An 11,310-nucleotide genomic window follows, 5' to 3' on the forward strand; every position below is an offset into this window, starting at 1 on the left:
TTCCCAAACCAGAGGGTCAGGTTAAAGCACCCTCAGAGTCCTGCACGGCTGTCCTCAGAGGCCTCTTCTCCTGGGTGTGGGGTGCAGTTCCTAGGAGGGTCCTGGACAAACACAAGCCAAGAGCCTCACCCTCTTCCCCCTCAAGAACATGCAATCATACTACTTGGCCTGGGCTTTGCTCCAAGATCCCAGCCCTAAGTGGAGAAGGCCAGAAAGCTCAGAGAACAGGGTAGGGATCTGGAGTCGATCTCAGCAGGCCTGTATTCCCTGAAGGACCTTGGGCGCCTGGCTGAGGGCTGAGTGAAATTAGACAGCATAACCCTGGCATTCAGAGGTTTGTCGGAAGACTGAAACAGGTGGATGGTGGCTAAATTAATGCAATAATGAACTGGAGCCTAGGCAAAAGATAAATGGAAAAATAGATAGATTGGGATGACTGTATGGATGAGTGGTGGGTGGGTGGATGGATGGATGGGTAGACAGGTGGATGAATGGATGGGTAGATGGATGGATGGATGCATGGACAGGTGGATGGAAAGGTGGATGAATGGATGGGTGGATGAATGGATGGGTGGGTAGGTGGATAGATGAATAGGTGGACAGATAGATGAATAATGAATTAAGAAACTGGAGTCTAAAGAATAAGGAAAGGAATCCCAGAAATCTCCTTTCTCCTTTAGGGAAAACTGAGATTTCCAACAGTCAACTGGGGGAAGTTTCACACTATCACCAACAAAAATCAGGCCTGCGCAGCACCCTGGCTATCTGTGCTTAGATTCCTCCAAGTGACCTACCTGGCACGGAGGCAGGGATCTTAAATATCACGTATTTTGTCTTCCCCTTGTCCACAATGGATGTGCCCATGTTGAGAACATTTCCAGCCCCATCATAATGTGGGTGTGCTGTTGCCAGATTTATAGCTACATATTTACGGTAATCAACCTGCAAAATATGATATGACCTGGTCTTCAAAAGGGGAAGAGTGGAAACCCTGTACACACCTCATTGAATCTAGGTTCTGAGACATGATGGGTATTTTCACACATCTCCTAAAGGGGGAATAAGACAGGATTTCCCTTTAAAGAGACTGTCTACTCTTGTGACTGAATGTGACCTCACACTGGGATAGGCTAGCCTAATTCTACAGGGGCCAGGTTTCAGGAGAGCTTGTTGTGAGTCTGCATCCACCTGTTCATGGCATCCGTTCCCCTCCTGCATCCTGACCTTGTAGGTGTCCTCAGCATGGAGGCAGAATGGAGGCCTTACCACAATCATCTGGGCAGAGAGCTTCTGCAGGGTGTCCTGACTAAGTCATTTAGATTCCCCCTTTTATATTCTACAGAGGCACAGATATCCAGGTCTCTCTCCTAGTACGGTTCTGGGAATAGGAGCGGCTACAAAGCCATTGGGTCAAAGCCAAACTCCACTAACGAGCTGAACAATGGCCCCTGCTCTGAACAGGCCAGTCATAGAATGAGGAAGCCAGCTGTGCACTTCCTATCCCAGGAGAGCTCAGACACCAGTCAAGCTGGGCAGGGCTTTAGCTTCATCCTGCCCTTCCCAGTACTTCCTCGTTTGTGGAAAGTGTGCCCGTCCTGCTAGGCTGAAATGGAGCTGGGCATGATTTCCAGGCTGAGGGAGCTGGGCATGATTTCCAGGCTGAGAAAAGCAGGTGTTCACATGCCTGTGAAGACACCACAGCTTTGAATGGCAGCTGGAGAAAACAGAGTCTACGGATTTTTTTTTTACCAGAATGTTGACTTGGTTCTTCTATGTTTACTTCTGTGCCCTAGTTCTCGGCCTAATGCCTCCCTCTGCAGGTTGGCATAGGTAGAGCCCCCTTGGGCCTAAGAACTATGGGCAATGATGATGAGGAGTTGAACTATCTCCCCAAAAAGACAGGTTGAAGTCCTTACCCCCCAGCACTTGCAAATGTGACCTTATCTGGGGATAGCAATGCTAATCAAGTGGTAGATATCATCCAGTTAGGTTGGGGTCATACTGCAGGAGGTCGGCTGGAATCTGATGATTTGTGTGTTGATAAAAAGTGAGAATTTGAACATAAGAAACACATGACATAGAATGGCATATGACGATGGAGGCAGAGTTTGGAGGAGTTCATCTACAAGGTGGAGATCACTGAGGATTGTTGGCAACCTAGAAGCTGGAAGAGAATGTTCCTCCCTTAGAACCTTCAAAGACAGGCTGGCTCTTGCTAACACTGATTTTAGACCTCTGGGCTCCATGACTGTGTTACAGGAGATTTCTGCTACTTCATGCCATCATTAGACATACGTGTCTAATGATGGAGATAGGGACTAAGACACGTGTTGTACTGACATTATGGAATGGGTTTATATGTCTGTCGCCAGGTATACAACCTAATGGTACTGCCAGGGTTTATGCATTTCACCATTGACTGAAACACAGTTATTGTGGCACATGGTTGTGCCACAAGGATGGGAATGATACAATGATACAAGCCCTGGGGAGCTGAAAATTTCATACAAGGTGCTGGTCTACAGCAACTCATGCCCTCAAGTGGGGTCCATCCAGTGAGAACCCTATGGGAAGCTCAGCTTCCTCCAGGGGCCTCTTTCTTGGGTCCGGAAGGGATGCCAGCTACAGGCTTGCCAATACCTTTTCCAGGGTCTCCAGAGTCTGTGGGTTGATTTTCCTGATGTAGTTGGTCTCTGTGGTGGCATAGAAATCTTTCCCACACTTCATAATGTTGATCAGGCAGTTGTCTGTGAAATCAGGGATAGTATGGGACAAGTAGGAGAAGGCTCTGGGGAGAAAAGCAGGTTATGTCTAATCAAGATGGAAAATTCTGCCCTTCATGACTTTAGTCTTCCAGTTATTCAAACACTTTGCTTCAACTACTGGACAAAAAAAGAAGTACCCGGCCTCAGGTAATACCATATGGAGTGTCGTGAAGGATTGCTAGGGCAACATGGCCCACAACAGGTCCCTTCTGGGCTCTCGAAACTCCAAAGGTCTTCAACACCAGACCCAGTGGTTACTGGTGGGTTATTTCTGAGAAATTAGAAAATCATACAGGGATCCGTAATGGCTCCCTAAACCTAGCAAAATGGCTAATCTCAGCTTTGGTAGGGACACAAATTCACACTGATTACCTCAAATTTATCCAGGAAGTGATGACTTAATAACTTATCATGCATTTGCTCAGAAGGCAAACTCAAAGCAAGCATGAAAACACGAAGAGGGTTAACTGGGACAAATGTCAAATACTGAATCCAGAGGTTGAGTAGTGCTCCCCCTGCTGACAGAGGGTGTAACTGCAAGAATGCTCTTGCAGGTTGTGGCTTTAAATTCCTTCCCTCCCCCTGCCTTTTCTTGCTGGCCCCTCCCCTGCTCCAACCCATGGGCTAGGGTGAGGTGCCAGGGAGAAATGATGTCAGCTCTAGAAAAGCAGAGGCAATCTATCACTGAACCCTTTCATAATTCCTCCATGTCTGGAGTATCAAAAAGGAGATAGCAGGGTGTGGTGGTACATGCCTGTAACCCCCAGCTGTGGGTCAGACCACCAGAGGCAAAAAGAACCAGGCCTATCGGAAAAGAAGGAGCAAGCAAAAGAGACGAGGGGTGTGGCTCCAGACTAGGGGTGAAGCTGCCTAGCAAGCAAGAGGCTCTGAGTTAAAAACCCTAATGTCAATAAGAGACAGAGAGATGGAGACAGAGAGAGACAGAGACAGAGACAGAAACAGGGACAGAGAGAGACCCTTGGCCAAATACCCAATGACCTAACTTCCTCCCTTAAGCCCCACCTCCTAAAAGTCCTGTCAACCCTGGCAGGAAAGTCCATGAGACTATCTCCAATTAACCAGCAAGAAGCCAAAAGTGAAGCTGTGGCTCAAGTGGTAGAGCAGCAGCCTTTAGTGAAAAAGCCAAAGAAAAGTGCCCAGACCCTGAGTTCAAGCTTTAGAATGGATTAAAAAAAATTTCTGCCTTTTAAACACAGACTATAGCATATCACATGCTCTTTCTAGGCCTTGCTTTTTTCTTCCTTCATACTTAACTTTGAAATCTTAAGCTGGGTGATGGTGGCTCACACCTGTAATCCTAGCTACTCAGGAGGCTGAGATCTGAGGACCATGGTTAAAAGCCAGCCTGGGCAGGAAAATCTGTGAGACTCTTATCTCCAATTAGCCACCAGAAAACTGGAAGTGGCTCCTGTGGCTCAAGTGGTAGAGCGCTCACCTTGAGCTAAAGAGCTGAGGGACAGTGCCCAGGCCCAGAGTTCAAGACCCACAACCAACCAAAAAAGAAAAGAAAAGAAAAGAAAAAAGAAAAAAAAGAAATCTTTCCTTACAACATGTAGAAAAGCCTTGCCACTCCTTTTCTTTCTCTCTCGTTCTTTCTTTCTTCCCTTCTTTTTTCCTTTCCTTTCTTTTTCCTTCCTTTCTTTCCTTCCTTCTCCTCCCTTCCTTCCTTTCTTTCTTCTTCCTTCCTTCCTTCCTTCCTCTCTTTCTTTCTTTCTTTCCCTCTTTCCTTCTCTCCTTCCTTCCTTTTTCCTCCTCCTTCCTTCCTTTTTTGTGGTACTAGGGAAGGACTTAGGGCCTTATACTTGCTTCCAGGCCAGCTCTGTCTCATTGCTTTTTTACTTCAGCACCACATTTTCTTGTTTAGTTTTACTGCTATTCATTTAATCATTTCTCTGTGGATGGATAGTTGGGTTGTGTTCAGTTTCTTGTTCTGACAAATGATGCAGCCATGAATAACTTTGTGCATTTGTCATTTCAGACATGAGTAAGTATATCTCTAGACAGAAGGAAATGTACATTTGTAATTTAGACAGATAATTCCAAACTGCTCCCTGACCAGGAGAGTGTCTAATAACTTGTCAAATGCTCTTTGCCTTTCAAGAGATCAGTGAACAAAGAATTATGTAATGTCTATGGGAAAAGGCCTGTCGTATAGAGTTTTTTGCTTATGTGGTGCTGAAGAATTGAACCCAGGGCCTCAAGCATGCAAGGCAAGCGCTGTACCACTGAGCCACTTTCCCAGCCCCTCGTATAGAGTTTTTATATACCCTAAAGAGGATTGTCAGAGGAACTACTGATGGCTTGTGGCCATCAAGGATGTTACAACGCATGCAATGTGGTCAGGTTCTGGATGGGAAGTTACTTGGCAAAGATGTTTTTGCACGGGTCTGGGTAGGCCATCGTTCCAAACTCTGACACCACGATCCTGTTGGCCTCGATATTGGCATTGTAGGTGTCACTTCTTAGGTATTTGCTCCTGTAATAAACTTCACCTGAAAGAGGAGAGTCAGGTTAGTCCCAGGCTGGCACCTTTCCCAGGCTTATGATCCATGACAGCACGGGAGGGTTTTCACTGGGGACCACAACAGGGTGCTGTCATGAGAGCAGCTGTTTCAAGGAGTGCAGGGAGACTGATTTCACACACATCTCCTCACTGGAGCTCCATTTCCACGGGAGGGATCTGAGGCTCAGCAACATTCAGTTACCTGGTCCAGCATTGCCAGGCCATTGGCCACCCATCCCGCCATGTACAGGCTTGGAAGCCTTTCCAAAGGCTGCATTTCCCTGGTGACCTGTAGCATCTCATCTCTTTTAAACTGCCACTGCAGCCCCAACTTCCTGTTGAGGAAACTGAGGCTCAGGGAGATGAAAGATGGGCCTAGGGGCAGAGGACCTAGGATCACGAGTTTGATGCCAGCCTGGGCTACATGGTGAGATGCTGTCTCACAAATAAATCAATAATTAAAATAAAGAGGCCCTCGGGTAACTCCAGTGGAAAATTTCCACTTCAGACCAAACTAGGGAAGATTTTTAAGGCAAAACAAAAGCAAAAAAGTAGGAAAAAAAAAAAGCAGCTTGTAGCTTCTAGCAGAGACCAGTAGAAATGAGTACTTTAGAAGACAGAGAGAGCCGGGCACCGGTGGCTCACGCCTGTAATCCTAGCTACTCAGGAGGCTGAGATCTGAGAATCGCGGTTCAAAGCCAGCCCGGGCAGAAAAGACCGTGAGACTCCTATCTCCAATAAACCACTAGAAAACCGGAAGTGGCGCTGTAGCTCAAGTGGTAGAGCGCTCGCCTTGAGCTGAAGAGCTGAGGGACAGCGCCCAGGCCCAGAGTTCAAGCCCCATGACTGACCAAAAAAAAAAAAAAAAAAAGAAGACAGAGAGATTATTGATCCCAGCCATCTCAGCAGGAGTTAAATACTGTGTGTGTGTGCACACATATGTGTGTGTTTGTGCACACGCGCGTGTGAGTGCACGTTCCTCTTCTGCCCTGAAAAAGTATCAAACTTGACCTGGTTGATTCTGAGCAGGAGTGGTCTGTTTACTATGTTCCTGCAGAAGGAATTTGGCTAATTAGATGCTCTGGAGCACTGGGGGTGTGGGTGTGGGTGGGGCTTGGTGACTCCTTCTTAAGTCTTGGCAGTGACAGGCTTGAGCAGTTCCAGACACATTTTTCTAGGCTTCTCTGCTCCCGCTTCCGCAGCTGCCTGTGTATGGGAAACTGGCCGCCTGGGCTGAGAGTTTACATTTCAAGTGGAAAGAATTCAGCCTTTCACACTAAGTATCCCCTTCTCTCCTAGCCCTCATGCTCAAGCATCTTAGCAAAGGCTAAGGGATCGCCGGAGAATGACCAGAGAAGGACAGGCTGGCCTCTGCTCCTGTGTGGCTCAGGACGGAGGCCTCAAGTTCTCTGCCCCCAGGACTTTCCCGGACCATGCAGAATTTCAGCAGCCTTCAAGTGTAGACTGTGTACCAGTGAACCAGATACCCAGTACCCTCTCATCTCTTTTCACTACCACTACAACCTCCAACTTCCAGTTGGGGACACTGTGGTTTAGTGAGATGAAGAGATTGGTCTAGGAGCACAGGTCTCTCATTCCATGATGAAGATAAAATTGGATCAGGGTCCCTTCTTCTGGAACCTCCCATCACATGGGAGAGGACCAGCCAACTGACCCATGCTGTGCAGAGCAAGCATGTACCACAGAACCCTGCCTCATTCAGGAAAGGCAGTGTTCTACTTGCTCATGCCTGTAGTCCCAGATACTCAGGAGGCTGGCTATTGTGTGAAGGACCTTATTTGTTTTCTACATGGCCTCCCATTTTATTGGTGGCTACTCCAGTGTGTCAGGATGGCACAGAGGGACAGAGAGAGGGGAGGAGGGAGATGAAGGAGGAGGGAGGAGAGAAGAGAGACAGAAAGAGATCTATCTATCTATCCATCCATCCATCCATCCATCCATCCATCCATCCATCCATCCATCCATCTATCTATCTCTCTCTCTCTCTCTCTCTATCTATCTATCTATCTCTCCATCTATCTCTCCTGTGCTACTGGTTTTGATGAAAGACATGGAACTATAAGCCAAGGAGTACACAGGCAATTTCTAGAAGGTAGAGGAGATAAAAAATATGGATTCTCCTGCACAGCCTTCTCCATGAGTATGGCCAAATGAGACCCATATCCAGGCGTCTGGTCTCCGGAATTGAAATGAATCCATCTGTGTTGCCTTTAGGCATGAAGTTTGTAGTCAACAGCAAACTTGCCCAGCATCCTCACCGTCTCTGATGGAGAAGCTGTGGAGCAAGGCCAGGCCGTCAAACCAATGGTTGTATCTGCTCTCTCCCACCGTGTGCATCCCAGGCCCATTACGCAGCAATGTCCCCTGCAGCCATGGTGGGATCTTGCCTGTTAACAGAAAGAATGTTGAATCTCCAGATTCTACAGTCTCACCAAAGCAAACCAAAACCCAAAAACTTGAGGAAAGTACCATAGAAGGGAATAGAGCCATATAGCCACAATCCTACTAAGCACTTCTGTTCCTTTATCCTAGACAGTGGATAGTAAGCATGGAATTTTACTACCACCGAGTTGCTGAGGTGAGTGGACACAGTCTCTGCGCTCTTCTGTATTCTAAGAATAAATGGACACTTGAAATACACAGTGATAGAGGCCATTCTACAGGCCCACCAACGATGCTGTGTACGAGACCTTCTCAGGCAGGGTGGACTGTGAGAGAGAGGCCTGGCAGAGTCTTGAGGGAGAATGTTTGTGTCATAGAGAGGTAAGAAAGACATCCTAGAGGTCTGCCCTATGGTGTGGTAGTAGTAGCCAGAACCACAGCCATGAGTCCTAGGTTGGGATTGAGCAGGAACTGAGATGCACTGCAAGGAAATAATATACACTGGGTTTTTAAAGTCTTAGCAGACAAAAAGGAAGACATCTCACTTGCAAGTTTTTTGTATTAATTTCACTTTGAGCAGATAAGATTTTGGATATGTTGTCGTATATCAGTTTTACTACTAAAATTAATTTTACTAATCTTACTTTAAAAAAAAAACACCTTTTTCAAAATGTGTCCTGGGAAACTTAAAAGTATTCGGCATGTGCTATTGTCTATTGGACAGCGAGTGAGTGCTCTTCTAAGTTAGGGTCCTGCTGGTGTGGTGTCCAAGGTCCTGGTCCTCTCTGAAGGCCACTGCTCTGGGATAAACCAGAGTCTTGGCCTACCTGCCCTGGACAGGTGTGTCAACACAAGCACCAGCTTTTATTAGCCGTCTGCCCACAGTTGGTGGCCAACTGATTGGGCTTGACCAGGGCTTGAGGCCTGGCCAGGGGGTCAGACCAACTTCTGCTTGCTGCCTGGCCTCAGACAAATCACTGTCCCTTTCTTACCTCAGCTTCCATTCTGTTAAGTCAGGAGGCTTGAACTAGAGAGGGCCTTGCACTTAAAAGCGCCCAGTGGAACTTGTGAAGACTTGTTTGTTTGGCTCTACCATGGACCTGGGGGAGGGACATGAAAATCTGTGTGGCCACTGAGTGACTAGGCCCCTGGTCCCAGAGCTCCCGTAGGGCACTGCTGGGCCCATTCAGCCTCTCAAACTCTAGGATTCTGGGGGAAGGGGTGGAACTGATGGGAGGGCAGGGATGGGAAGGGGAAACAAAGGAGGAGGCAACAATGCTTGATAAGAAATGTACTCATTACCTTGCTTGTGTAATTGTCACCCCTCTGCCCCTCTGTACGGTATTTTCACAATTAAAAAAACTTATTAATAAAAAAAGCAAAAACACAGAAAACCCCCAAAACTCTAGGATTCTGGTTTTCTAACTTTTTTTTTTTTGCCAGTCGTGGGGCCTGAACTCTGGGTCTGGGCACTGTCCCTCAGCTCTTCAGCTCAAGGCTAGTGCTCTACCACTTGAGCCACAGCGCCACTTCTGGCTTTTTCTGCTTATGTGGTGCTGAGGAATCGAACCCAGGGCCTCATGAATGCAAGGCAAGCACTCTACCACTGAGCCACTTTCCCAGCCCTGGTTTTCTAACAATTTTAAGGATTTCCATACGGTCACTGAACACAAGGCAGAAAATGGCATGGTGAAAACTTCCTGGCATTCCAGGGCACAAACCCTAGCATTATAGGCTTCCTCACTTTCTTTGGTGGTTCTGGGATTTGAATTCAACATTTCATAGTTGTAGGTACTCTGTCACTTGAGTCACACACCCCTGGCGTTTTTTTTTTTTTTTGCTTTATTTTAAGACAGGATATCACATTTATGCCCAGGACTGTGATCCTCCTATTTAGGGTTTTCTGTGTAGCTGGAATGAGAGGCATGGGCCATTATACTCAGCTCCTATGTTTGAGAGGAGACATTTTGTTGGCCTCAAATAGTAATCCTCTCCATTTTAACCTCTCAAATATTTAGGGTTATAGTAATGAACCACCCAGTCTGGTGTTGGGCTTCCTTTTTATAAATAAAAAATAATATTATTAAACATATTTGCTGAAAAATTATTCACATTTTCAAGTATAATATTTATACCTGTTTATATTTCTCAAAGATGCAATATCCATATCTGTCTTATAAAAGCTTAAAGGAATTAGACCCCTGATAATAGTAGTACTTAAAAGTTAGAAAAACTAGGAGAGAGTGAGGGAAGAGGTGATATTGTGCAAAAAGAAATGCACTCATTTCCTGACTTACATAACTGTAACCCTTCTGTACATCACCTTTATAATAATATAATAATAACATTATAATAATATAATAAAAAGCTGGAAGTATAGCTTTGTATTTCCTTCTTTTTTCTAATTTATATGTACAATTTTTACATGTAATTTAAGACACATGCATGCACACACAGTAATGATTGGTTGTGATACATAAAAGGGATTTTTCCCTCCAAAGGTACATCCTTGGCTGACAAGCTCCACCCAGCTTTCAAAGCCACACTTGCGATCTTTATAAAACAATAAAAACAAAGCATCTCCATTCAGCCAAGGAGCACTGTGCTGGGGCCAGAGATCTCAGAACCAGGACTGGCCTTCAGATTCTAGACAAGATGGCTGCAGGAAAGTAGCAGGCAAAAGAGAAGACAGCCAGAGATGTAGCAGAGGAAAAAACTGAGACACAGGTCCTCTGAAGATTCATCCTCAGTAGCCCTCTGTGGGTCTCCTCCATCCACTCCGCATACTGAAATCACACCTGTGGGCACCCAAGAGCAAGTTGCATCAGCCGCCACATGTGCATGATGGGAAGAAATTATTTAGGGTGCATACATCTGCAAAACACCATGCATCTGGATCAGGTGGCGCTTTGCTGACTCCCAGTTCCTGTTCAGCAAAGGGAGCATAGCCAATATTTTTCTCCTGGAAATAGTGAAAACAACTCTCTCCTCTTGGAATCTGAATTATAATGTGTAAAACGTACTGAGATCACTACAGAAAACGCATCTGGATTATGGATTTGTTTCACCCCTTGTATACTGTTTTCCAGGCTTTCCCCAAACAACTTGGAGCAAACAAAACAGATGTCGGCCTAACAGAAGAGCCCATCTCTTACACAAAATACTCACCTGTCACTTTGGCCCTTACAGGCTCCAGCTGCTCTTTCTTATTCTTACCAAATATTATATCCATGGAGCCAGTGGTGGAGTGAGAATTGGTCTTAGCGGGGAATCGACCTGCGATCCTGTGTGCTGAAGGGAGCTGTCCTGGCTCCTCTGGCCTTGACTTTTTGCTTTCCCTACCCTTGGATCCTTCACATGTCCGTCCTTCCTAATCCCATCTCTTTCCCCTCTCTCTGAGTGTCTGGTATCGCTGCACATGTCTGGTAGAGTTTATAAAATGTTTGGTCAAAGGTCAGTTCCCAAGCCATGTGTTAGGGCTAATCTTTAACTCTCTGCTTTCCCCTGACTCTTTCTTTCTACTCTCACTCCTGGCTTGTTTCTGAATGGGTGAAGGAAGAGACTCAGTGTATTTTGCTCTGTTTGGTCATCAGAAGTAATCCAGCCCGGAAGCTGGAG

General features: G+C 46.2%; 1 protein-coding gene across 1 annotated transcript in view; it reads right to left on the reverse strand.

The window, feature by feature from the left end:
- Positions 1 to 11,079, reverse strand: part of Bco1 (beta-carotene oxygenase 1) — a 30,341-nt gene extending 19,262 nt beyond the window's left edge. The window contains exons 1-5 of the mRNA XM_042700889.1: positions 10,861 to 11,079; positions 7,569 to 7,697; positions 5,149 to 5,278; positions 2,641 to 2,788; positions 795 to 942 (exon numbers count right to left, since the gene is read on the reverse strand). Of these exons, the coding sequence (XP_042556823.1) occupies positions 795 to 942; positions 2,641 to 2,788; positions 5,149 to 5,278; positions 7,569 to 7,697; positions 10,861 to 10,924 (619 nt within the window). The 5' untranslated portion in view covers positions 10,925 to 11,079. The remainder of the gene's footprint in view (positions 1 to 794; positions 943 to 2,640; positions 2,789 to 5,148; positions 5,279 to 7,568; positions 7,698 to 10,860) is intronic.
- Between the last annotated feature and the right edge of the window lie 231 nt (positions 11,080 to 11,310).

The sequence above is a fragment of the Dipodomys spectabilis genome, unplaced genomic scaffold, assembly GCF_019054845.1.
Source record: "Dipodomys spectabilis isolate Male_0828 unplaced genomic scaffold, ASM1905484v1 ptg000273l, whole genome shotgun sequence".
Lineage (NCBI taxonomy): Eukaryota > Metazoa > Chordata > Mammalia > Rodentia > Heteromyidae > Dipodomys > Dipodomys spectabilis.